Source organism: Ranitomeya imitator, chromosome 6 (assembly GCF_032444005.1).
Source record: "Ranitomeya imitator isolate aRanImi1 chromosome 6, aRanImi1.pri, whole genome shotgun sequence".
Classification (NCBI taxonomy): domain Eukaryota; kingdom Metazoa; phylum Chordata; class Amphibia; order Anura; family Dendrobatidae; genus Ranitomeya; species Ranitomeya imitator.
The window spans coordinates 144,909,338-144,936,424 of NC_091287.1; the positions used below are offsets into that span (position 1 = coordinate 144,909,338).

At 43.0% G+C, this 27,087-nt stretch overlaps 1 protein-coding gene across 4 annotated transcripts in view; it reads left to right on the forward strand.

Moving 5' to 3' along the window:
* Positions 1 to 27,087, forward strand: part of TPK1 (thiamin pyrophosphokinase 1) — a 797,936-nt gene that overhangs the window by 416,529 nt on the left and 354,320 nt on the right. For all 4 annotated transcript variants that reach the window (XM_069730167.1, XM_069730170.1, XM_069730168.1 and 1 more), the window contains one exon: positions 9,985 to 10,131. In XM_069730167.1, the coding sequence (XP_069586268.1) occupies positions 9,985 to 10,131 (147 nt within the window). The remainder of the gene's footprint in view (positions 1 to 9,984; positions 10,132 to 27,087) is intronic.

Below are 27,087 nucleotides of genomic sequence, written 5' to 3' on the forward strand. Positions count from 1 at the left end.
ACAGCCCACGTAGTATATTGCACAGCCAACGTAGTATATAGCAATGTGCGTCATATCCCTGTTAAAAATAATTAAAATAAAAAATAGTTATATACTCACCTTCCGTTCGCCCCCAGATCCAGGCGATGCGTTTACTGATGTTCCACGCGCACTCCGGTCCCAAGAATGCATTGCGGTCTCGCGAGATGATGACGTAGCAGTCTCACAAGACCGCTACGTCATCATCTCGCGAGATCGCAATGCATGGAGCAGTCACCGGAGCGTCACGAAGAGCGGGAAAGGCCTGTTTTGGATCCGAGGGGCCGACGGACGGTGAATATATACCATATATACTCTAGTATAAGCCAACCCGAGTATAAGCCGACCCCCCCTAATTTTGCCATAAAAAAACTGGGAAAACTTATTCACTCGAGTATAAGCCCAGGGTAGAAAATGCAGCAGCTACCGGTAAATGTCAAAAATAAAAATAGATGCCAATAAAAGTAGGTTGTGTTTTTGAATATCCATTTTGAATCAGGAGCCCCATATAATGCTCCATACAGTTCATGATGGGCCCCATAAGATGCTCCATACAAAATATGCCCCATATAATGCTCCATCTTAAAATATGCCCCATATTATGCTGCACAAAGGTTAATAATGACCTCATAAGTGCTCCATAGAAATATTTGCCCCATACAATGCTGCATAAAGGTTGATAACCCCATAAGATGCTCCATACATTATTGCCCAATAAGATGCTCTACACATTATGTCCCATGAGATACTCCACACATTATGCCCCATAAGATGATCCACACATTATGCCCTATAAGATGCTCCATACATTATTCCCCATAAGATGTTCCATACATTATGCCCCATAAGATGCTCCATACATTATTCCCCATAAGATGCTCCACATATTATGCCCCATAAGATGCTCCATACATTATTCCCCTTAAGATGCTCCATACATTATGCCCCATAAGATACTCCATACATTATGCCCCATAAGAGCTCCACACATTATTCCCCATAAGATGCTCCACACATTATTCCCCATAAGATGCTCCATACATTATTCCCCATAAGATGCTCCATACGTTATGGCCCCATACGATGCTCCATACATTGTGGCCCCATACGATGCTCCATACATTGTGGCCCCATAAGATGCTCCATACATTGTGGCCCCATACGATGATCCATACATTGTGGCCCCATACGATGCTCCATACATTGTGACCCTATAAGATGCTCCACACATTTGCCCCATATGCTGTTGCTGCGATTAAAATAAAAAAAAATCACATACTCGCCTCTCTTCGCTCAGGCCCCGGCACTTGCGATAGTCACCTTCCTCGTTCCATGTGCCGCTCTGTCTTCCATTCTCTGCATTAACTGTTCAGGCAGAGGGCGGCGCGCACACTAATTGCGTCATCGCACCCTCTGACTTGAACAGTAAGTGCAGAGGATGGAAGAAAGAGCAGCGCGCAGCTGTGGACCGATACATGAAACAGATGAAGTTCAGATTAAAGCCTAATTCAGACCTACTTTTACTTGTTCTGTTCATATACTTCATGGATAGAACATGCTCCTGTGTAGCTGTTCATATATTTGTGTTTTTTCATGAATAGTAACATAGTAACATAGTAAGGCCGAAAAAAGACATTTGTCCATCCAGTTCAGCCTATATTCCATCATAATAAATCCCCAGATCTACGTCCTTCTACAGAACCTAATTGTATGATACAATATTGTTCTGCTCCAGGAAGACATCCAGGCCTCTCTTGAACCCCTCGACTGAGTTCGCCATCACCACCTCCTCAGGCAAGCAATTCCAGATTCTCACTGCCCTAACAGTAAAGAATCCTCTTCTATGTTGGTGGAAAAACCTTCTCTCCTCCAGACGCAAAGAATGCCCCCTTGTGCCCGTCACCTTCCTTGGTATAAACAGATCCTCAGCGAGATATTTGTATTGTCCCCTTATATACTTATACATGGTTATTAGATCGCCTCTCAGTCGTCTTTTTTCTAGACTAAATAATCCTAATTTCGCTAATCTATCTGGGTATTGTAGTTCTCCCATCCCCTTTATTAATTTTGTTGCCCTCCTTTGTACTCTCTCTAGTTCCATTATATCCTTCCTGAGCACCGGTGCCCAAAACTGGACACAGTACTCCATGTGCGGTCTAACTAGGGATTTGTACAGAGGCAGTATAATGCTCTCATCATGTGTATCCAGACCTCTTTTAATGCACCCCATGATCCTGTTTGCCTTGGCAGCTGCTGCCTGGCACTGGCTGCTCCAGGTAAGTTTATCATTAAAATATCAAAAAAATTGTAGAGACCTATCAAGTTTTAGTTGGAGTCATGGATCAAAATCGCCAATGAGATTCTCTTTTTAACATTGCAATGGGTGGGAAAAGCTTTGCAATATTTTTTTGATGGTAAAAAATGAAACACTAACCAAACACTGATGAACATCAGACTCAAAACAATGGAGAAAAGCACTAAACACTTACCAAACAATGATGAAAAGCAGACCATTTTTGGTGTATGAGAAACATCACTGACGTGTGCGTGAGGCTTAAGAATTTCTGAAGAAAGCCACACTTAACTTACTGGGTATCCAAAAGCAACACCCAGACAATATACTAGCACTATGTATTAATGCAACAACCAATAACTTACGGTTAATCGCAGCAAACTACAGTATGCAGTCACTATGGAACTTGTGAATTGAGGAGTAGAGGAAGAACTTCACAACTTCATGCCCAGCATCTGAATTTGAATGTTATCTACATCGCAAGGCTCCATATACAGTTGAATACATCATTACATCATCTGAGTCTCAGCAGGTGTGATGACATAACAAGATTGTGCCTGCTGTGCAGAGCATCAGTCCACACATGACAGTGCATTTAGGAGCAGGGCTACTAAAGCAGTTTTTTCATTTGACAGTCAGTAGTTCTCTGAGACCTCATAAAATGTGAAAGGGATTTTGCAGTGAGTGAGAACAGTAAAGGTACCGTCACACTAGACGATATCGCTAGCGATCCGTGACGTTGCAGCGTCCTCGCTAGCGATATCGTCCAGTGTGACAGGCAGCAGCGATCAGGCCCCTGCTGTGCTGTCGCTGGTCGGGGAAGAAAGTCCAGAACTTTATTTCGTCGCTGGACTCCCCGCAGACATCGCTGAATCGGTGTGTGTGACACCGATTCAGCGATGTCTTCACTGGTAACCAGGGTAAACATCGGGTAACTAAGCGCAGGGCCGCGCTTAGTAACCCGATGTTTACCCTGGTTACCATTGTAAAAAAACAAACAGTACATACTTACATTCAGCTGTCTGTCCCTTGCCGTCTATTTCCTGCACTGACTGCTGGCCGCAAAGTGAAAGTGAAAGCACAGCACAGCGGTGAGTCACACAGCGGTGACTCACCGCTGTGGCTGTGCTCTGCTTTCACTTTGCGGCCAGCAGTCAGTGCAGCAAACAGACGGCAAGGGACAGACAGCTGAATGTAAGTATGTACTGTTTGTTTTTTTACGATGGTAACCAGGGTAAACATCGGGTTACTAAGCGCGGCCCTGCGCTTAGTTACCCGATGTTTACCCTGGTTACCGGGGACCTCGGGATCGTTGGTCGCTGGAGAGCGGTCTGTGTGACAGCTCTCCAGCGACCAAACAGCGACGCTGCAGCGATCCGGATCGTTGTCGGTATCGCTGCAGCGTCGCTAAGTGTGACGGTACCTTAAGAGGCTACAGTAGGGGCACTATTTCTTTGTATGTACCGCAATACATGTTCAGTGGCTTTCACAAGTATTCACCCCTTTGTCTTTTTCCTATTTTGTTATATTTACAACCTATGTTTAAATATTTTTGTAATCCGGTTTCTGTGTGATACATCAGTACTAAATAGTCAAAGTTATGGGATCAAATACCGTATATACTCGAGTATAAGCCGAGACCCCTAATTTTGCCACAAAAAACTGGGAAAACTCAATGACTCGAGTATAGGCATAGGGTGGAAAATACAGCAGCTACCGGTAAATGTAAAAAAATAAAAATGGAAACCAATAAAAGTAAAATTAATTGAGACATCAGTAGGTTGTGTTTTTGAATATCCATATTGAATCAGGAGCCCCATATAATGCTCCATACAGTTCATGATGCGCCCCATAAGATGCTGCATACAAAATACACCCCATATAATGCTCCATAAAGTTTATGATGGGCCCCATAAGATGCTCTATATTAAAATATGCCCCATATAATGCTGCACAAATGCTGATTATGGCCACAGACACATTTGACCCATATAAAGATGCACAAATGCAGATTATGGCCCCATAAGATGCTCCATAGAGATATTTGCCCCATATAATGCTGCACAAATGCTGATTATGGCCCATAAGATACTCCATAGAGACATTTGCCCCATACAATGCTGCACAAATGTTGATTATGGCCCCATAAGATGCTCCATACAGACATTTGCCCCATATAATGCTGCACAAATGTTGATTATGGCCCATAAGATGCTCCATAGACTATTATGCCCCATATGCTGTTGCTGCAATAAAAAAAAAATGACATATTCTCCTCTTGTCGCTCAGGCCCTGGGCACTTGCTATAGTCTCCTTTTCCCATTCCACCCCCAGGCACCGCTGTGTCTTCCCCGTCCTTCGCACTAACGCTCAGGCAGAGGGTGCGCACTAACGACATCATCGCGCCCTCTGACCTGAGCGTCACAGGCAGATAACTGCGCCTGGCGGTGGAACGAGGAGAGGTGAATATCTCCATGCTCCCCCTCCCCACTATACTCACCTGCTCCCGGCACGGTCCCTGGCAGCTTCCCTGATGGTCTCCTCCAGGCGCGGCAGCTCATCCAGCTTTGAGCGGTCACTGGTACCACTCATTACAGTAATGAATATGCAGCTCCACCCCTATGGGAGTGGAGTCGCATCCATATTCATTACTGTAATGAGCGGTACCATGTGACCGCTCAAAGCTGGAAGAGCTGCTGCGCCCGGAGACCATCGGAGATGCAGGCACCGCGCCAGGAGCAGGTGAGTATGTGACAGCCACTACTCCCCCCAGGGACAATGAATCGAGTATAAGTCGAGAGGGGCAATTTCAGCCTAAAGAAATGGGCTGAAAATCTCGGCTTATACTCGAGTATATACGGTAACCAAAAATTTGCATGTGAGTTTGTATTCACCCCTTTTGTTATTAAGCCAATGGAAATTTTGCAAGCAATTACCTTCATATGTTGCATGCTTAGTGAAAGGAAGTCGACCTGTGTGCAATCTAAGTGTCACCTGGTCTGTCAGTACATATACACACCTTTTCTGAAAGTCCACAGAGGCTGCAACACCATTAAGCAAGAGGCACCACTAATCAAACTACACCATGAAGACCAAGGAGATCTTTAGACAAGTCAGGGACAAAGTTGTTGAAAGGTAAAAGTCAAGGTTGGATTACAAAAAAAAAAAAAAATAAATAAATAAAAATTCCCAATCTATGATCCTGTAAGACTCATGCTGGTGTGGTAGTTGGAGGCAGGTATATCTCGCCCAGGTGTTTGTCCTATGTGAATTAGGCCACTCAGTATCTTCAGGGTGCTAATGGGTTAATGATTGCAGGAATAAAAGATGACCAGCTGGGTGTTTCCAGTGTCTGCCTGGGGCACACAGATTGCCTGCCTGTGTGGGACAAACGTGAGTGAAGAGCTCTGCTCAAGAAATTGTGTGATGTTAGCTGGGTGGGAGAAGCCCCCCCAGTTGTTGAGATAGCAACGTATTTGTTTAGTTAGTGCCGGACAGGCTAGGATTTATTTTTATGTTTTGTTTTTTGTGTTGCTTTCACGTTAATAAATCTGACCTGAGGTCAGCCTGCTCAGAAACCTGCTGTAAGCCTCAGATTCAATGCACAAACCACGTGTCCTTTGACCCCAGCAAAGGCGATCCCAGAGTGTTTTGTCACAGATCCCCACATCACCATCAAATCTATTTTTATCAAATGAAAAGAACATGGTACCACAACAAACCTGCCAAGAGAGATCTGCCTACCAAAACTCTCAGCCTGGGAGAGGAGGTCCTTAATCAGAGTGGCAACATAGAGACCAAAGGTAACCCTGAAGAAACAGCAGTGTTCCCAAGCAGAGACTGGAGTATATAGAAGTGGCCTTTATGAAAGCCTGGGCAGACAAAAGCTTTTCTTACAGAAAAAAAAGTAAGGCTTGTTTTGAGTTTGCCAAAAGACTTATGGAAGACTCCCCAAATGTATGGAGGAAGGTGCTGTGGTCAGACGAGACCAAAATTGAGCTTTTTGGCCACCAAGGTAAATGCTGTGTCTGTCGCCAGACCAATACAGCTCATCACCCCAAGAATACAATCCCCACAATGAAACTTGATGGTGGTAGTATCATTTTGCGGTGTTGTTTTTCAGCAGCAGGGATGGGTGAACTGTTTGAGTGGAGGGGAAGATTGATGGTGTGAAATACAGGAATATTCCTGAGTAAAACCTGTTTCAGTCTGTCAGTGATTTGAGACTGTGACGGAGGTTCACCTTCCATCAAGAACGGAACCAAAGCATACTATGAAAGCCAGAGTTTAAGTCCTCTTTTTCTCAGAAGAGGCAATTTGCATATTTAATTTCCCAGAGGAGCGTTGCATGGCGAATAAGCCTCCTTACCTTGACAAGCCAGAGATGGTATGTCACTCTCCACAAAGAGAAACGATACCCCTTAGACCCCAGTCCAGAGCCTCTCACCTAGCCAAATCAGTTCTCATGCTTCGCACTGACGAGGGCCAACAGCCCGAAACACCGAGTCTGCGAATTGAGATACGGATTTGGCTTTAATCCTAAGGCTAGGGTCACATTGCGTTAGTGCAATCCGTTTAGCGCTAGCGCAATGTTTTTAAAGGGCCGCGTTTCCGGGTCGCGTTAAAGTCCCCGCTCTCGCAGATCTCAGATCTGCGAGAGCGGGGAACGGACCTCGGGCGTGCCGCGGACGCTGCAAGCAGCGTCCGAGGCGCGCTACAAAAGACCGGCGCGTCGCTAGCGCGTGCCGAAAATGACACGCGCTAGCAATGCACTGGTACATTGCGGGCAATGGGAGCGCTAACGGACGCGTTGCATGGCGTTAATTTCGCCGTGCAACGCTGTCCGTTAGCGCTCTGACCAAAATGCAATGTGACCCCAGCCTTAGTCATATTGCACGACTCGTTAAAGAGTTGATTGTGACTTGTAGGATCGCTACTTCCAATAGGTGGCGCTATAGAGTTTAAGTCCTCTTTTTCTCAGAAGAGTTAATTTGCATACTATGAAAGCAACACTTGAGTGGTTTAAAGGGGACACAAACGCCTCCCAGCCATCACTCATTTGCGCCGGGCGCCGCCTCCTGTGCCTTCATTAACATCCACGGCGCCTGCACTGTAAGTTCCCATCATGTGATGGGAGTCAAAGGGCAGCACAAACTGTTCATGCCAGAAAATAACCTTACAGATCAGGCAACGAGGACTTAAACGAATGAAGAGGAGGTGGCGCCCGGAGGAAATAGCAATGGCTGGGAGACGTTTGTGTCCAGGGGGAAAAGACATGACTACAAATATGGCAAATTATAAAAACATATATTTTAGCGTTGGAGGGGACCCCAAATAAAAGAGCCACCTTGACAGAATGCAGCATTAGTGTTGCACAAGGTGGCTCTTTTAGTTAAAAACGCCATGGGGGGGGGGGGGGGGGGGGTATGACAGGTTTCCTTTAAGGGGAAACGTGTAAATGTTTTGGAGTGGCCTAGTCAAATCGCAGACCCTAACCTAATTGAGAATCTGTGGTCAGACTTGAAGATTGCTGTTCACCGGAGATGAAGGAAGGAATTTTGCCTTGAGGAATGGGCAAAAATGGCAGTGTCAAGATGTGGAAAGCTTATAGAGGCTTATGCATAGTGACATGCAGTGGTAATTGCTGCAGAAGGAGGCTGTACAAAGTACACTTTAGGGGGGTGAATAGTTACACACACTGAAGTTTTTAGTTATTTTATTCTATTCATTGTTTGTTTCACAATAAAATGAAACACATTTTCACAGTTGTAGTCATTTTCTTTACATTAACTGATGCAAACTGTAAAAAAAACAGTTAAATTCCAGGTTGTGAGGTTGTAAAACCCCCAAAATGCCAAGGGAGTGAATACTTTTACAAGCCATTGTACCTTTTTGCTTACGGTACTTTAAAAGGTTGGGAAGTATGACCTTCTGTGATTGCACTTACCATGAAAGTGGGTAACCTCGGTAATTATGGTAGTTTGGGAGCCTTTGCCAATACTTGCCTTTGTAAGCACTATTATATAGCATAAATGCCTGTCTCTCTTTCTCTTTACTTTTCTCTTTTACATGCAAGGTAAAAGGTCAATTTCAATCTTATATAGTCCTTGTAGTTCACATTTCCAAGTGTTTTAATACTCTCACGCTCTGCTTTTTCAAAGTCACCAAATTGTTTTCAAATATTTCTCAATAAAGATTGTACTATTTTATACAGTCAACTAACAATGGTCATCAGTATGAAATGACAATTTATGACAATGTATTTTGTACTGTAAGGCTATGTGCACACGTTAGGATTTCCTGCAGAAATTTCCTGAGCAAAACCGGACATATTCTGCAAGAAATCCGCATGCAGATTTTTTTTTTGCGTTTTTTTCCAGATGTTCTGGGATGCAATAATATAGTGGTAAATCCGCAAAAAAATCTACAAAATTAATGAACATTCTGCTGGTTTTTTTTTCGCAAAAGAAAACGCACCATATGCAAAAAAATTGCGGAATGCATTCTAAATGATGGGATGCACATGTATGCGTTTTTTATGCATTTTTATAGGGAAAAAATGTGAAAAATCCACAAAGTGTGCACACAGCCTTAAGGGATTCTTTTTAACATTTTTATTCTATAAATCACCTGTGAGAGTTAAAAGGATTGTCCTGCCTGAAGCTAAAATAGTGACTGCAGACTTGTGAATCCTCAGATTGCACGCACTGTAAGCTGTGAGGATTCTCCAGTGCTGGTGCTATTTACATACTCCCTACCACATACCAAATAGATAGGCGCTGCCTCGAATTTGACCGCGAGTATGCATATCAGATACTTGTGGTCACATGGCTCTCGTTCAAGGCTTCGGCACTGGAGAATCCATCCCGTTGCTTGTGATGTGAGGATTCACTTGTAACTTTAGACCGGACAACATCATCAACCTTGTGACAATTTGATCTCTTCTATCATACACTGCAATACTTCTGTAAGTCATACACTGACAGACAGCCTATTTTACCTGCCTAAGACTAGGCTTGATCCAAACCTGCATTTGCTCTTCAAGTTTATATATGTAGCCAGGACTGGACTGGGACTGCCACATTTTTTATCAGTGTCTGCTTCTTGAGGACGTTAACATCTTTAGAAGTAATGTTGACCCAAGAAGTCCACTGTCAGAAGCCCATCTGGTATTCTCGAGAAGAACGATCCTTCCATTCTGACTTGACAGGTGGCACTTACCAAATTTCGGAAGGGACTGTGACTCCGCTGAGTCATAGGTGTCAAAAGGAAAACCTATTTCCCCCCCTGTGAGGTTTTTTATAAAGCCTACGGGGATGTGTGCCTACAGTATAAATATATATTGTCAAAGATGGCACTGGGACTCTGCTGAGCCAAAGGCATATAAATCTCCACACCGTCCTCCATCATCAGATGACCGATTGCAACATGGAGAAGGCCAAACAATGTAAACAGTACATTTTGTAAAAGTGTTATTTAGACACCCGGGGTAGAAAATAGCAGGGTACTGGATCCAGCCCTCCTGTAGCTCCAATCATTATCTGGCCCTGGGTCCATTACTGTCATTCATTTTCGTAGGTTTTAATATCGCTGGTTCCTCCTGTATATGTTTCCATTTGCTATGTTTAGTGTTAATATTATTTTCTTCAATTATTTCTTCTTTGCTTTTTTAGGTCGATGTCATCGTGGCATTAGGTGGACTTGGGGGACGTTTTGACCAGATTATGGCTTCAGTGGAGACACTCTATCATGCTGTCAAAATCTCCTCCATCCCAGTAATAGTAATTCAAGAATCATCTCTTATCTATCTTCTGCAGCCTGTAAGTACCACACTGGCGTTTTTGTCATATTATAGGATTTTAATGATTTTTATTTGACATTTGTGTTTATAGGTCCATAAAGTGCAATTCACTTTTTCAATGGTTATATAAACAAAGCAGGAGCTGAAAATACTGTGGGAAAAATAATCTAAAGTAGTTATATCATTAACAGGTTGACATATTTGGCTAAAATCCCTTCTTAATGTTTATTGTGTAGTAAGTTTATATTAATATATCAAATAAATATGGTACTTGAATAGATTGTTCAGCTATGAACTTACTCATTGTACAAAGTTATGTATTTTTTAACATACTTTGTATCACAATGTTTTATGATTTTCAATGCTGACATTGAGTAGAAACATGCACATTGTTTAAAAACTCACACAAACTTATTTCTCAGTGCAAGATTATTATAATTCAGTCGATATCTTTGAAATGAACATAGTGGCAGACAAATCCATCGCCTGTCCTGGGGTCTGATAGCTCCTAAATACAGTAATATGTTGTAACTGTTGTAACAGCTTGTCGGGTGAGTGTTCAGCGTTTGAATGAATGAAGCTAAGCTCTTTTTATTTAATTCAAAAAATAGTCACATAACTGAAACCAAACTGACCCCCAAAAAATTAATTGGATCCCCATTAAAGGGGTTTTTCACTCTTCGGTCACTTTGGTAAAAGAAGAGTTGTCTTTGGCCACACAAGGACCTTAGGTTATGTGACCATGATGTCACCATTGTCCTTCTTCTCTTGGAAACTGCACTGATTATGCAGAAGTGGTATTATCAGTGCAATTTTTATAATGCAAATTGTCTCTTCAGAGAGGAAGAGGACTAGAACTCTAGTGACACCTATTGTAAGTAGCTTTCCTAAAAGTCACTATCGACTCTCTAACAAGCCTTGTCACATGACTTAGGATAAAAGCCAAAACCAAAATCTCAATTTGCAGACACTGTGTACTGCCCCTCGTCAGTGCAATGTACTGCCCCTCGTCAATGTTTTTTTTTTTAAGGCATGCTGACCAGCCATGAACCATCACAGCATACCTGACACTGTGTATGGTCTCACAAAGGGACTCTTCAGGGATAGGGCCCCTTGGCAACAAAATAGTTCTCCCCTTTACCTTACAACACAGACTAGCCAAGAGAAGGATCCTCTAGTAAGCCAGTTCAATACTTAGTGTGGAGTGTGGCTAAGGCAGCCAAGGAGTGAGTTTACTAGTATGGGGGGTGATGCGGTCTGTTTGCGGCCCACCTGAAAGCGTGGCTTTTGGTTTCTTTTGTACTGCCAACCTAAAGGTAGCTTAAAGACTATTGCACTTCTCTACTGACTACTGCCTCTTTCAGCTTACTTTCCCTTTGCTTTCTTCTTTCATTCATTTTCAGTTTTTCTTCTCTCTGTTCTTCATTCTCCACATCATCTTTATTGCCCTGTCAATGTTCCTTCTTTGTTTCTTATCCCCTGTGCATGGACTGATAGATGGGATCAATCAGTTGTCTGTTCCATGTCTCCACTCACTGCTCTCAAGGAGGTCCCTTAGGTTCTTCTGATTCCTGCTGGCGAGATTTATTTGGAGCCAATGAACTGAGAGGATTACTAATAAGAGGAACTACACAGTGCACATGCCAGGCTTTGCTCTGTAAGTAAAGCAGCATGTGCGGTCTACACAAAATGCACGAGTGGCATAACTTTTAATATGATAAATAAAGATATGCGAATAGCTTTGGATAACTCCTTATCCAAATAGCTATAGCGCTTACCAAATTAGCCACATCGGGAACCCGGATACCTGGAACGCTACCGATAATCAGCTGTTCGGCACCGCAGCTACATGGGTTGTGGCTGTGTGATAGTCACAACATATGCATGGAGGGCCTGTGTGTTGTGACTGTCAAACAGCAGCGACACATGCAGCTGCGGCGCCGGACACCATCAGCAGGAGCGCTCCAGGTATCCGGATTCCCGATGCAGCTATTCGGTAAGCGCAATAGCTTGCCGAGTAAGGAGTTATCCAAGCAATTCGCTCATCCCTAATAATAAACTTTATTTAAAATAGTGGCATTTGTAAGATTTGTGGTGATGTACTTATTATTTTGGTCTCTGTCCCAGAATTTAAAGTGCCTACCAATGACACTGAGCAGCCCCCTCGGCCGCTGATTCAGGTCAATGCAGAGGGCCAATTGTAAAGTGCAGCTGGAAATTTGTAAAATGACATCAAGAAGTGGACAAAGTCTTAATAATCTGAAAATAATGATTGTCCGATGTCTGATTAACATTAAATACATAATGTTGCAATGGTAGTTGATATCGCCGCTGCAACCAAGGCATTGAGACTTGAGTATCAGTAAGAAACCAGCGCTGGGCCCTGGAAGGTTGAGAACCTGCTCTATTTATTACTTGTGGAATAACAAATTGAGCATTTAGAGTCCACTTTCTTGATTGTGGAAAACCCCTTTAACTCCATTTGCCTGTTCCTAAAACATGGAACAGACATGTGGAAAGCCCCAACATAGATGTAGAAAGCTGCACACCATTTTATTATATACTGATTCAGATTTTTATACAAAAATAAGGAAAATCTCCATCCACCATAAGGTATGCTCCCACTCAGTGGACAAACAGAAGACTTTCCGCTGTGTATTTGTTTGTGCTGCGTTTTATAGTGGCAGCATATTGCATAGATTTCATGCATGTGCTGCAAAAAATCCGCAGTTGTACTCGAAGAGCTGCAGGTTTGAGAGCCAAACCATGTCAATGCATGCTGTGGATGTAAGTGTGAATTTGACCCTATCTCAATCTGCTTCGAATATCACTCCAGGTTATTCCCCTAATTTAAAGTTATTACTTATCACTCATTTACTTCTTATGCAATCTGATTGACCAAGGCCCCAGGGCTGGCAGGGGCAGAAATATCCTAAAACATTTAGACATTGTAATATTTTGCTTATGAATCAATGACTGAAGTCTATGACAGAACAATATTTTTTTTTTTCATTTTTAGAACTCGTGCAGAAGGCCACAAATTCTCCTAACTGACTATGCAAATCACATGCTGATCAGAGTGTCAGCATAGAATGATCAGGTTCTCTTGGATGAGGAGAAGATGGAGAAAAATAATCTCCATCTTCTCCATTCTCTCAGTTCATGACCTTCAAATATTATCCAAGTGCAGTCTGATGATATCCACGCACACATGCAGCAATTTTTTTCATCTGACTTATTTTCTCCTTGGAAACAATCAGTCATGTACACGGCTAAGCTTGATTTAGGTGCAATCCGATGTTTTGTCGGATTTCAATACAGTCACCTGCACCTGCCCTTTAACTGTCTTTCTCTAATTAATTTGATTATATGTATAAATTCATTTTGTCAGTTATCCAATAACAAAACTGTGGCCCAAATCATCCATACTGTAAGGTATGAAGGTTTTTTCCTCAGTCTTCTTCATCACACCTAGGACTCCCTTCTCTTGATAGGACAGATAATAACATAGGAAAGCACCTCCACCCATCCCATATAACGCCCTGCCAGGTTTCTGCTACTTTTGTTTTGTGAATGCTCCCCCTTTACCTAATATTTTAGAGAGACAAGGATGCATCTATTTTTTCAAACCAAAATACATAAAACGTGGAACATGCTGTGAAACTTTCCCATCGTTTTAGCATTAGCATCTTGGCATGTAAACATTTATGCAAATATTCCACTGCTTTTACGATTAAGGACAAAGCTTCTTCTTTTACCGATGTTATATGTCTTATTAGAGAACAAATGCATCCTGCCTTATCTACCTTGTCTTCCCTGTTATGTTTGCTAATGACAGGTGTTATGAAGGCAATCCAGAAACACAGTGTGCTTAGCGATCAGAGCGCACACAGTGATCTGACAAATACCCAAAAATACAAGAACGAGCTCTGAGACGTGGAAACTCTGTAGACTGCACACCTGATCCTATCCTAAACACAACTAAAAGCGGCTGTGGATTGCGCCTAACAACTACCTAGGCAACTCGGCACAGCCTAAGAGACTAGCTAGCCTGAAGATAGAAAAATAGGCCTGACTTGCCCCAGAGAAATTCCCCAAAGGAAAAGGCAGCCCCCCACATATAATGACTGTGAGTAAGATGAAAAGACAAAACGTAGGGATGAAATAGATTCAGCAAAGTGGGGCCCGATATTCTAGGACAGAGCGAGGACAGTAAAGCGAACTTTGCAGTCTACAAAAAACCCTAAAGCAAAACCACGCAAAGGGGGCAAAAAAAAACCCACCGTGCCGAACTAACGGCACGGCGGTACACCCTTTGCGTCTCAGAGCTTCCAGCAAAACAAAAGACAAGCTGGACAGAAAAAAAGCAACAAAAAAGCAAAAAGCACTTAGCTATACAGAGCAGCAGGTCACAGGAACAATCAGGAGAAGCTCAGATCCAACACTGAAACATTGACAAGGAGCAAGGATAGCAGCATCAGGCGGAGTTAAGTAATGAAGCAGTTAACGAGCTCACCAGAACACCTGAGGGAGGAAGCTCAGAAGCTGCAGTACCACTTGTGACCACAGGAGTGAATTCAGCCACAGAATTCACAACAGTACCCCCCCCTTGAGGAGGGGTCACCGAACCCTCACCAGAGCCTCCAGGCCGACCAGGATGAGCCGCATGAAAGGCACGAACAAGATCGGAAGCATGAACATCAGAGGCAAAAACCCAGGAATTATCTTCCTGAGCATAACCCTTCCATTTAACCAGATACTGGAGTTTCCGTCTAGAAACACGAGAATCCAAAATCTTCTCCACAATATACTCCAATTCCCCCTCCACCAAAACCGGGGCAGGAGGCTCAACAGATGGAACCATAGGTGCCACGTATCTCCGCAACAACGACCTATGGAATACATTATGTATGGAAAAGGAGTCTGGGGGGGTCAAACGAAAAGACACAGGATTGAGAACCTCAGAAATCCTATACGGACCAATAAAACGAGGTTTAAATTTAGGAGAGGAAACCTTCATAGGAATATGACGAGAAGATAACCAAACCAGATCCCCAACACGAAGTCGGGGACCCACACGGCGTCTGCGATTAGCGAAAAGTTGAGCTTTCTCCTGGGACAAGATCAAATTGTCCACTACCTGAGTCCAGATCTGCTGCAACCTATCCACCACAGAATCCACACCAGGACAGTCCGAAGACTCAACCTGTCCTGAAGAGAAACGAGGATGGAACCCAGAATTGCAAAAAAATGGAGAAACCAAGGTAGCCGAGCTGGCCCGATTATTAAGGGCGAACTCAGCCAACGGCAAAAAGGACACCCAATCATCCTGGTCTGCAGAAACAAAACATCTCAGATATGTTTCCAAGGTCTGATTGGTTCGTTCGGTCTGGCCATTAGTCTGAGGATGGAAAGCCGAGGAAAAGGATAGGTCAATGCCCATCCTACCACAAAAGGCTCGCCAAAACCTTGAAACAAACTGGGAACCTCTGTCAGAAACAATATTCTCAGGAATGCCATGCAACCGAACCACATGCTGAAAGAACAAAGGTACCAAATCAGAGGAGGAAGGCAATTTAGCCAAGGGCACCAGATGGACCATTTTAGAAAAGCGATCACAGACCACCCAAATGACTGACATCTTTTGAGAAACGGGAAGGTCAGAAATGAAATCCATCGAAATATGTGTCCAAGGCCTCTTTGGGACCGGCAAGGGCAAAAGCAACCCACTGGCACGAGAACAGCAGGGCTTAGCCCTAGCACAAATCCCACAGGACTGCACAAAAGTACGTACATCCCGTGACAGAGATGGCCACCAGAAGGATCTAGCCACTAACTCTCTGGTACCAAAGAATCCAGGATGACCAGCCAACACCGAACAATGAAGTTCAGAGATAAGTTTATTAGTCCACCTATCAGGGACGAACAGTTTCTCTGCTGGACAACGATCAGGTTTATTCGCCTGAAATTTTTGCAGCACCCGCCGCAAATCAGGGGAGATGGCAGACACAATGACTCCTTCCTTGAGGATACCCGCTGGCTCAGATAAACCCGGAGAGTCGGGCACAAAACTCCTAGACAGAGCATCCGCCTTCACATTTTTAGAGCCCGGAAGGTACGAAATCACAAAGTCGAAGCGGGCAAAAAATAACGACCAACGGGCCTGTCTAGGATTCAAGCGCTTGGCAGACTCGAGATAAGTCAAGTTCTTATGATCAGTCAATACCACCACGCGATGCTTAGCTCCTTCAAGCCAATGACGCCACTCCTCGAATGCCCACTTCATGGCCAGCAACTCTCGATTGCCCACATCATAATTACGCTCAGCGGGCGAAAACTTCCTGGAAAAGAAAGCACATGGTTTCATCACTGAGCAATCAGAACCTCTCTGTGACAAAACCGCCCCTGCTCCAATCTCAGAAGCATCAACCTCGACCTGGAACGGAAGAGAAACTTCTGGCTGACACAACACAGGGGCAGAACAAAAACGACGCTTCAACTCCTGAAAAGCTTCCACAGCAGCAGAAGACCAATTAACCAAATCAGCACCCTTCTTGGTCAAATCGGTCAATGGTTTGGCAATGCTAGAAAAATTACAGATGAAGCGACGATAAAAATTAGCAAAGCCCAGGAACTTTTGCAGACTTTTCAGAGATGTCGGCTGAATCCAATCCTGGATGGCTTGGACCTTAACTGGATCCATCTCGATAGTAGAAGGGGTAAAGATGAACCCCAAAAATGAAACTTTCTGCACACCGAAGAGACACTTTGATCCCTTCACAAACAAAGAGTTAGCACGCAGGACCTGAAAAACCATTCTGACCTGCTTCACATGAGACTCCCAATCATCTGAGAAGATCAAAATGTCATCCAAGTAAACAATCAGGAATTTATCCAGATACTCACGGAAGATGTCATGCATAAAAGACTGAAACACAGATGGAGCATTGGCAAGTCCGAACGGCATCACTAGATACTCAAAATGACCCTCGGGCGTATTGAATGCAGTTTTCCATTCATCTCCTTGCCTGATTCTCACCAGATTATACGCACCACGAAGATCTATCTTAGTGAACCAACTAGCCCCCTTAATCCGAGCAAACAAGTCAGATAACAATGGCAAGGGATACTGAAATTTAACAGTGATCTTATTAAGAAGGCGGTAATCAATACACGGTCTCAGCGAACCATCCTTCTTGGCTACAAAGAAGAACCCTGCTCCCAGTGGTGATGACGATGGGCGAATATGTCCCTTCTCCAGGGATTCCTTCACATAACTGCGCATAGCGGCGTGTTCGGGCACGGATAAATTAAATAATCGACCTTTAGGGAATTTACTACCAGGAACCAAATTGATAGCACAATCACAATCCCTATGCGGAGGTAGAGCATCGGACTTGGGCTCTTCAAATACATCCTGATAATCAGACAAGAACTCTGGGACCTCAGAAGGGGTGGATGACGAAATCGACAAAAATGGAACATCACCATGTACCCCCTGACAACCCCAGCTGGATACCGACATGGAATTCCAATCCAATACTGGATTATGGGTTTGTAGCCATGGCAACCCCAACACGACCACATCATGCAGAATATGCAACACCAGAAAGCGAATAACTTCCTGATGTGCAGGAGCCATGCACATGGTCAGCTGGGCCCAGTATTGAGGTTTATTCTTGGCCAAAGGTGTAGCATCAATTCCTCTCAATGGAATAGGACACCGCAAAGGCTCCAAGAAAAACCCACAACGTTTAGCATAATCCAAATCCATCAGATTCAGGGCAGCGCCCGAATCCACAAACGCCATGACAGAAAACGACGACAAAGAGCATATCAAGGTAATGGACAGAAGGAATTTGGACTGTACAGTACCAATGACGGCAGACCTAGCGGACCGCTTAGTGCGCTTAGGACAATCAGAAATAGCATGAGTGGAATCACCACAGTAGAAACACAGACCATTCAGACGTCTGTATTCCTGCCGTTCAACTCTAGTCATAGTCCTATCGCACTGCATAGGCTCAGGTTTAACCTCAGGCAGTACCGCCAAATGGTGCACAGATTTACGCTCGCGCAAGCGTCGACCGATCTGAATGGCCAAAGACAAAGACTCATTCAAACCAGCAGGCATAGGAAATCCCATCATGACATCCTTAAGAGCCTCAGAGAGACCCTTTCTGAACAAAGCTGCCAGCGCAGATTCATTCCACTGAGTGAGTACTGACCATTTCCTAAATTTCTGACAATATACTTCTATATCATCCTGACCCTGGCACAAAGCCAGCAAATTTTTCTCAGCCTGATTCACTGAATTAGGCTCATCGTACAGCAATCCGAGCGCCAGGAAAAACGCATCGACACTACTCAATGCAGGGTCTCCTGGCGCAAGAGAAAATGCCCAGTCTTGAGGGTCGCCGCGCAAAAAAGAAATAATAATCAAAACCTGTTGAATAGGATTACCAGAAGAATGAGGTTTCAAGGCCATAAATAGCTTACAATTATTTTTGAAACTTAGAAACTTAGTTCTATCTCCAAAAAACAAATCAGGAATAGGAATTCTTGGTTCTAACATAGATTTCTGATCAATAGTATCTTGAATTTTTTGTACATTTATAACGAGATTATCCATTGAAGAGCACAGACCCAGAATATCCATGTCCACACCTGTGTCCAGAATACCCAAATGTCTAGGGGAAAAAAAAAAGTGAACACAGAGCAGAAAAAAAAAAATGATGTCAGAACTTTTTCTTTCCCTCTATTGAGAATCATTAGTTAGGCTCCTTGTACTGTTATGTTTGCTAATGACAGGTGTTATGAAGGCAATCCAGAAACACAGTGTGCTTAGCGATCAGAGCGCACACAGTGATCTGACAAATACCCAAAAATACAAGAACGAGCTCTGAGACGTGGAAACTCTGTAGACTGCACACCTGATCCTATCCTAAACACAACTAAAAGCGGCTGTGGATTGCGCCTAACAACTACCTAGGCAACTCGGCACAGCCTAAGAAACTAGCTAGCCTGAAGATAGAAAAATAGGCCTGACTTGCCCCAGAGAAATTCCCCAAAGGAAAAGGCAGCCCCCCACATACAGTGGGGCAAAAAAGTATTTAGTCAGTCAGCAATAGTGCAAGTTCCACCACTTAAAAAGATGAGAGGCGTCTGTAATTTACATCATAGGTAGACCTCAACTATGGGAGACAAACTGAGAAAAAAAAATCCAGAAAATCACATTGTCTGTTTTTTTAACATTTTATTTGCATATTATGGTGGAAAATAAGTATTTGGTCAGAAACAAACAATCAAGATTTCTGGCTCTCACAGACCTGTAACTTCTTCTTTAAGAGTCTCCTCTTTTCTCCACTCATTACCTGTAGTAATGGCACCTGTTTAAACTTGTTATCAGTATAAAAAGACACCTGTGCACACCCTCAAACAGTCTGACTCCAAACTCCACTATGGTGAAGACCAAAGAGCTGTCAAAGGACACCAGAAACAAAATTGTAGCCCTGCACCAGGCTGGGAAGACTGAATCTGCAATAGCCAACCAGCTTGGAGTGAAGAAATCAACAGTGGGAGCAATAATTAGAAAATGGAAGACATACAAGACCACTGATAATCTCCCTCGATCTGGGGCTCCACGCAAAATCCCACCCCGTGGGGTCAGAATGATCACAAGAACGGTGAGCAAAAATCCCAGAACCACGTGGGGGGACCTAGTGAATGAACTGCAGAGAGCTGGGACCAATGTAACAAGGCCTACCATAAGTAACACACTACGCCACCCATGGACTCAGATCCTGCAGTGCCAAACGTGTCCCACTGCTTAAGCCAGTACATATCCGGGCCCGTCTGAAGTTTGCTAGGGAGCATTTGGATGATCCAGAGGAGTTTTGGGAGAATGTCCTATGGTCTGATGAAACCAAACTGGAACTGTTTGGTAGAAACACAACTTGTCGTGTTTGGAGGAAAAAGAATACTGAGTTGCATCCATCAAACACCATACCTACTGTAAAGCATGGTGGTGGAAACATCATGCTTTGGGGCTGTTTCTCTGCAAAGGGGCCAGGACGACTAATCCGGGTACATGAAAGAATGAATGGGGCCATGTATCGTGAGATTTTGAGTGCAAACCTCCTTCCATCAGCAAGGGCATTGAAGATTAAACGTGGCTGGGTCTTTCAACATGACAATGATCCAAAGCACACCGCCAGGGCAACGAAGGAGTGGCTTCGTAAGAAGCATTTCAAGGTCCTGGAGTGGCCTAGCCAGTCTCCAGATCTCAACCCTATAGAAAACCTTTGGAGGGAGTTGAAAGTCCATGTTGCCAAGCGAAAAGCCAAAAACATCACTGCTCTAGAGGAGATCTGCATGGAGGAATGGGCCAACATACCAACAACAGTGTGTGGCAACCTTGTGAAGACTTACAGAAAACGTTTGACCTCTGTCATTGCCAACAAAGGATATATTACAAAGTATTGAGATGAAATTTTGTTTCTGACCAAATACTTATTTTCCACCATAATATGCAAATAAAATGTTAAAAAAACAGACAATGTGATTTTCTGGATTTTTTTTTCTCAGTTTGTCTCCCATAGTTGAGGTCTACCTATGATGTAAATTACAGACGCCTCTCATCTTTTTAAGTGGTGGAACTTGCACTATTGCTGACTGACTAAATACTTTTTTGCCCCACTGTATAATGACTGTGAGTAAGATGAAAAGACAAAACGTAGGGATGAAATAGATTCAGCAAAGTGGGGCCCGATATTCTAGGACAGAGCGAGGACAGTAAAGTGAACTTTGCAGTCTACAAAAAACCCTAAAGCAAAACCACGCAAAGGGGGCAAAAAAAAACCCACCGTGCCGAACTAACGGCACGGCGGTACACCCTTTGCGTCTCAGAGCTTCCAGCAAAACAAAAGACAAGCTGGACAGAAAAAAAGCAACAAAAAAGCAAAAAGCACTTAGCTATACAGAGCAGCAGGTCACAGGAACAATCAGGAGAAGCTCAGATCCAACACTGAAACATTGACAAGGAGCAAGGATAGCAGCATCAGGCGGAGTTAAGTAATGAAGCAGTTAACGAGCTCACCAGAACACCTGAGGGAGGAAGCTCAGAAGCTGCAGTACCACTTGTGACCACAGGAGTGAATTCAGCCACAGAATTCACAACACTTCCCCTCTACCTAATACTTCTCAAGTTTATTCTTAAAAACAAAAAAGTAGTCCATTCTGGTTTTGGAATGTGATATAGATGTTCTATTTTCAGAACCTGAACAGGGTGAAAAAGTAGTTAATTGTTATGATGCTAATGATAACGTATATGAAACATTTTCTTTAATCTTGATGATATTAATGAACTTATTAAAGCCACCAGCTCTCAGTATATATAAACCCCCCCAAAACTAGATCTGTTCGACAACAAATTTTGGGGGAACTTGGCGAATACCAGAAACACACTTTTTCCTGACCATGATAACATTCATAAATTAATCAAAGCAGAATTGAATAAACCTAAAAAAGGATATTTTTCCCAGAAGTTAAAAAAAGATCTTACCCTTTTGTTGTGAAGATTTGGGGGATTGCTAAACCATATCAAAGTTATTTACAATTTGGGATAACCTAACAAGAACCTTCACTAACAAGTCCTAAAACTTAGCTTTTATTATTAATTAAAATAGTGGAATAATGCAGAACATGAAACATTCTGTCCCTATAGTGCCTAAAGGATTCTAATATACTGTAAAGGCGATTGCAAAACTGTCATTTAGTGACCCCCCTGGGGTATCAGCACTAAAAGGCAGATAGGATAGTTTTTAATGAAGCACTTGTCCCCACAACATGTTTCACCGCAGATATGGCATCATTAGGGAATGGGACTTACCAGAGTAAGATTTGTGGCATGGTTAAAGCTGCCTCTCTCCCGCCCGACCTTTGCCCACTTTAAATGTATTTGTGTCTTTGAGATATGAATACATTTCAACACTGGCGCAGAAGAGCACCCGCCAGCCCTCGCTCTAACATGCAATAGACTGCTGCCAATGCCAAGCCTGCACTAGCAATGGAAATGTCAGGCCCTGGTAAGCGCTTCATGGAGGAGCTGAGGGTGATATGTGCTTTCATTTTAGATGAGGAAGTGAGGGGGAAGGAAGGATCGGATTTACTGCGAGGACACATAATGGGGCAATAGGATGCATTGTGATGCAATGGGGTGCATTATGGGGCAATTGATGGGTTGTGAAAGGGGTCATAGTATAGCCAGGGGCAGTGAGGATATTATACAGAGAGTCGGTGTGGGGAAGATATGGAAAGGGGAATTTTGAGGTTATAAATTGTAGAAGGGCAGCGTGGAGACAGGATATTTTGTAGAGGGGCAGTGGGGGGAAGTGGAATGTTATGTAGAGGGTCAGTGATGGGGATGTTAGGGAGAGGGGGAGTGTGGGAGGGAATATTAGAGAGAGAAAGACAGTTTGGGGAAATATTTTTATTCATGGGGCAGTATAATGATACTTTTACTTTTAAGGGCACCATGTCAGGAAATGCTACTAAAGACTGAAAAGAGCTAAATCTACAGAGACAAGCATTGATCATGAAATCTTATCATGGCGTCTGGACAAAATGGAGACAAAAGGAGAACGACTTTAATCAGAGAAGACGTCACCTACAAAGTACCTGGATACTTCTTTGTCTCATCGGTACTATGGTTTCTGTATGGTTCGCAGTCTGATGATGACTGGTAACAGCAACTTCCAGCATCTCCTTACCATTGTTAAGGACATACTGGTATCTGTAGGATCATGCAATATAATTGTATATGAGTCTTAGCTTACATTGCAATTACCACTGTACTAAGCTTGGTGCTGTCTGCATGTACTAAAGGTGGTTCATGTCCTGCATTCTTGTACCGACAGTGGTTCTGACACTGCATTCATGTATTGACGGTGGTTCTGGTACTGCATTCATGTACTGACGGTGGTTCTGGTGCTGCATTCATGTTCTGATTATCATCTTGGAGCTGCATTCACAATACTGTTGGTTTTGGTGCCGCACTCATGTGCTGACAGTGGTTCTGATCTTGTACTCTTAGCAATCCATAACGTGCTTCATGACTATGTTAAAACTTTGGACAAAAAAATTCAGTGTACCCCTGCTCTTAGCAATAGCACCAGCAAGATTTAAAAATGTTGGTGACATTTGGGAATCAATTTCACAAAATTTTTCAATTAACAATCTTATTAAAAAGGTTATTGTTTACATCTGCTTGACTTTCTGCCTCAAAGACTTGCTATTATAGACTCATTTTAAACAAATTATCTTCTTTTAGAGGAGAAAATTCAGGATTTGTTGGAGTCAGTATCCATTTGTCCAATATGCCAGGAATAACAGGGAAAGGGTCAGTATTCCAGTCTTTCCTCAGTGAAAAGTTCAATGGCAAACTTATTATAATAATGTGAAACCTTTCACCATGTATGTAGTTTACAGGAAAATTAAGATGGAAACTATCAAGTCACAATATTAATAGGGAAGGATGTGGAAGTGTGTAACAAATGGAAATGGAAGCACAGATGTAGAAGTTCACATTCATATTTATTGAGGTTAGATGTGGAACCACTCGACCGCGGTCCGGGGGACTCCGGAGGGGGCGTTACTGCGTGAGCCCCAAACACCCATAGTAAGTCCCCTTGAAAAAGGACACAGTGAAATGTCTGGAGAACATGAGTGCTGCCTTCTGTTAGACTCCGTATACGTGGCAGCTGTCCCAGCGGAACAGATGGACCAGCAGGGTTAGCGGATGCTAAAGAGCTGACCGGAAGATATCGGGTGCTTGAGTAGAAGCTTGTATCGGGAGTACTGGCGAAGTCCGGAAGAGTGGCTGGCAGACTGGCGAGACCAAACGGGTCCAGCTTAGAGAGTGTGGATGCAGTCCAGAGTAACCAGGTAACAGGTTGCAGAGGCTCTGTGGAGACAGACAGTGTAAGCGGAGTATTTGGCAGATACTTCAGAAACAGAAACGCATGTTAACAGGAACCAGAAGTTAGCAATAGTGGATACTTGTTGCTCCGGCGCCCTCCCTATGGTGGAGGAGCTAGAAATAGTAACAAGCCACACGCTATTGGTTTAGGCAACTTTTGGGAAATGCACAATGTCTCTTTAAGAGACCGGGAGCGAGCACGCGTGCAACCTAAGAACCCTGCCTATGAACCTGCTGGCTGCACACCAGAAAGCAGGAGAGGAAGGAGGGGCAGAGGCTGCATTCAGACAGCGTGAAGCCGACACAGAGCGACAGTCCCAACGGAGACCCATTGGAGGTACAGGAAACAGACCGGGTGTAACAAAGTGACAACAGTAGATCATTTTCTAATCCATCAGGTCACCCCAACAATTTATTGTTTGCTTTGAAGACAAGAAACGGGATTTTTCACAATACTTGTGTGCCTCTACTTCAGGATTATGAAGGTTATGGCAGAAAAATGGCAGTAACATTGAAACACGAACCTATCAAGGTTATTCCTTATCTGTATAATATATTGATTGTAGTCATCTGTAGAGCTCAAATGTAAATAGACATAAAGATACTAATTCAACTGCTTCCATTCCTAGTCCGTATTCTAAATTGTGACAAGTCAGACTTGTGTCTGAGTACACAATCCTCCTCAGTAGGAGCCACCATTTTCATTATGGGACATGTTACATGTTGTTTATTAGAATTTGCACTTTTTCACTTCAATAGAGGCTGCTTCTGTTTTCATGGGATAATGAGAGATTTTTTGGAAAAAATAGGATTTTCCTTTCTCAGAAAGTTAGTGTCGTAGAAATAGTGGCTCTCCACTCGAAACCTGAAGTGGGGTTCCTTGGTTCCAGGATCAAGTTGCAGAACTTGATCCAGATGCAGTCACTCGCGTTGGTGGGGTGAAATACCTCTCCTTCTTTTAAACAAATTTGTAAAGCTGCAATAGGGAAGAGAGTTCATCTTTTTTACAAAATATTGAAAATCAGATGCTTTGACTTCTGAAGATATTATTTTTGTCACAAAAGTCAGTGCCATTGCACTTCACTAATTATGTTTTTAGTAGCACTCAGGTCTTGGAGTCAACTGCTAAATATGGAATTTACAATTTATTGGAAGTCTCCATGAAAGCACAGGAACATTTTGTTACATTTACATTTTGTTACATTTTCTAATATGGCCTGAGAAATTGTAGGCCTACTTGCTGTGTTTGCTGTTTCATTAAAATTATTGGTTATGGTGTGGTTGTAGGTCTGGTCTTTCAGCCTCTGCCTTCTTCATATCAGGAAAATGATAATTATTGGATGTGCTGTCATTGAGACTTTAAAGAAACCAGAAATCTGTCAGTCTACTTTCTCATTTTCAACTTCTGAAGATTTTTTAAATTAACCATCATGTCTTATTTAGTGCATGACTGAGAGATAATTATCACAGACTTCAGTTTGGGGACTCCTTTATGTTTCTGTTAGGGGAGTGTCAATCAAATATATAGCTTGGATGAGTATCACAACTCATTGCTCGGACTGACCATTGGTTCTCCCATCCTGAGCTTTACAGCTGCTTAGATATGCATGCTGTCACGTTCCTGTCAGGAGAGCCACCAGCCAGTCCAAGCATTGCATTGCGATCCTCGTCTTAGCTGTACGGCTGTCTGACTCTCCCCTTACAGTGGCAGAGCAAAAGATATGAATCAGAAAAGCAGAGTGGTGCATGATCCTTTCCACCCATGCCCCTTTCAACCATCATACTAAGCGCTATCAGTGTGCACTACTAACTTCTGACCTTCACTGAACATGCGCTGAAGACTTGCTCAGTAAAGGATGGAAGTCAATAGATCTAGATAACAAAATACGTGAAGGGAGTGCATCATCCCCAGAATGCATTTTAAATGGGCCATACAGTGTTATAGGTGACTTAGCACCTTTAAAAACCATATGATCACTTTGCCTGTGACTGGTACAGTAAAAACTTTTAATTAATATGCAAATGAGAGGGTTTTCATGAACCTTAGAAATGGCCTAAAGTTTGGTGTACCGTTATGCCTCATTTGCATATTGGGAACCTTCTGATTGACCATACTCACTTCCCAGAGCAGGCAATGGCTGACTGCTGCCAGCGTGTGCCCGATCACATTTTTCTCCCTGTCTTCTTTCTGTTGAAGCCACTTATTATATTTCCGGGTGTATTAGTGAAGTGAGCGGCATCAGCCAAAACAAAATGGAGAGGGAAATGTGTCTGTTCACTGTGCACATGCTGCTGGAGACAATGTCTGTACACATGCTCACACCTACCCCATTAGCATTAAAGCAGTGCTTGCTGTAGGAAGTGTGCACTGTCAATCAAAAGCAGGAGAAGGTCCCCAATATGCAAGTGAGGAAGTGTAACGGTGCACCAAGCTTTTGGCCATGCCCAAGGGTGCACCATAGCCACCTCATTGCACATTAATTAAGTTATGGATAATTTGAGCTGGAGTTCGGATACACCTTTTAAAAAATCAATATAAATTACAGTATATACAAGTCAGTATTGATCCCAAAATAAGGCATACTTACCATTAGGACAGAAAATTAATGCTTTGAACTCTAAATGGTGCATTGCATTTGTTGCTGGCACTGCGCCATTTTAGCTATCTAGCCATAAATTCTGAATTTGTGATAAAATTGCCCTTTAAAGTAGGCTGGATTCATAAAGAAAAATTAAGCATTATGCATTTTTCTAATTAGGTTTGTATCTGTATTGCTGAATAAGATCATTTGAATTGTATTTGTTAATTGCAGCAATGCCAAAACATGCAAAGCTTGCATCAAATAGTGTCTGCTATTACTCAGCTTTCATCCATGAAATATATCTCGAAATGGAAAGTACGGTCCCTAGCTTCACAGTTTCAAATAATAAATAATGCAGAACAGATCCTATTGAGGTACTTAATTTATTTCAAGGAAGCTTAGTTTTGTAACTAAA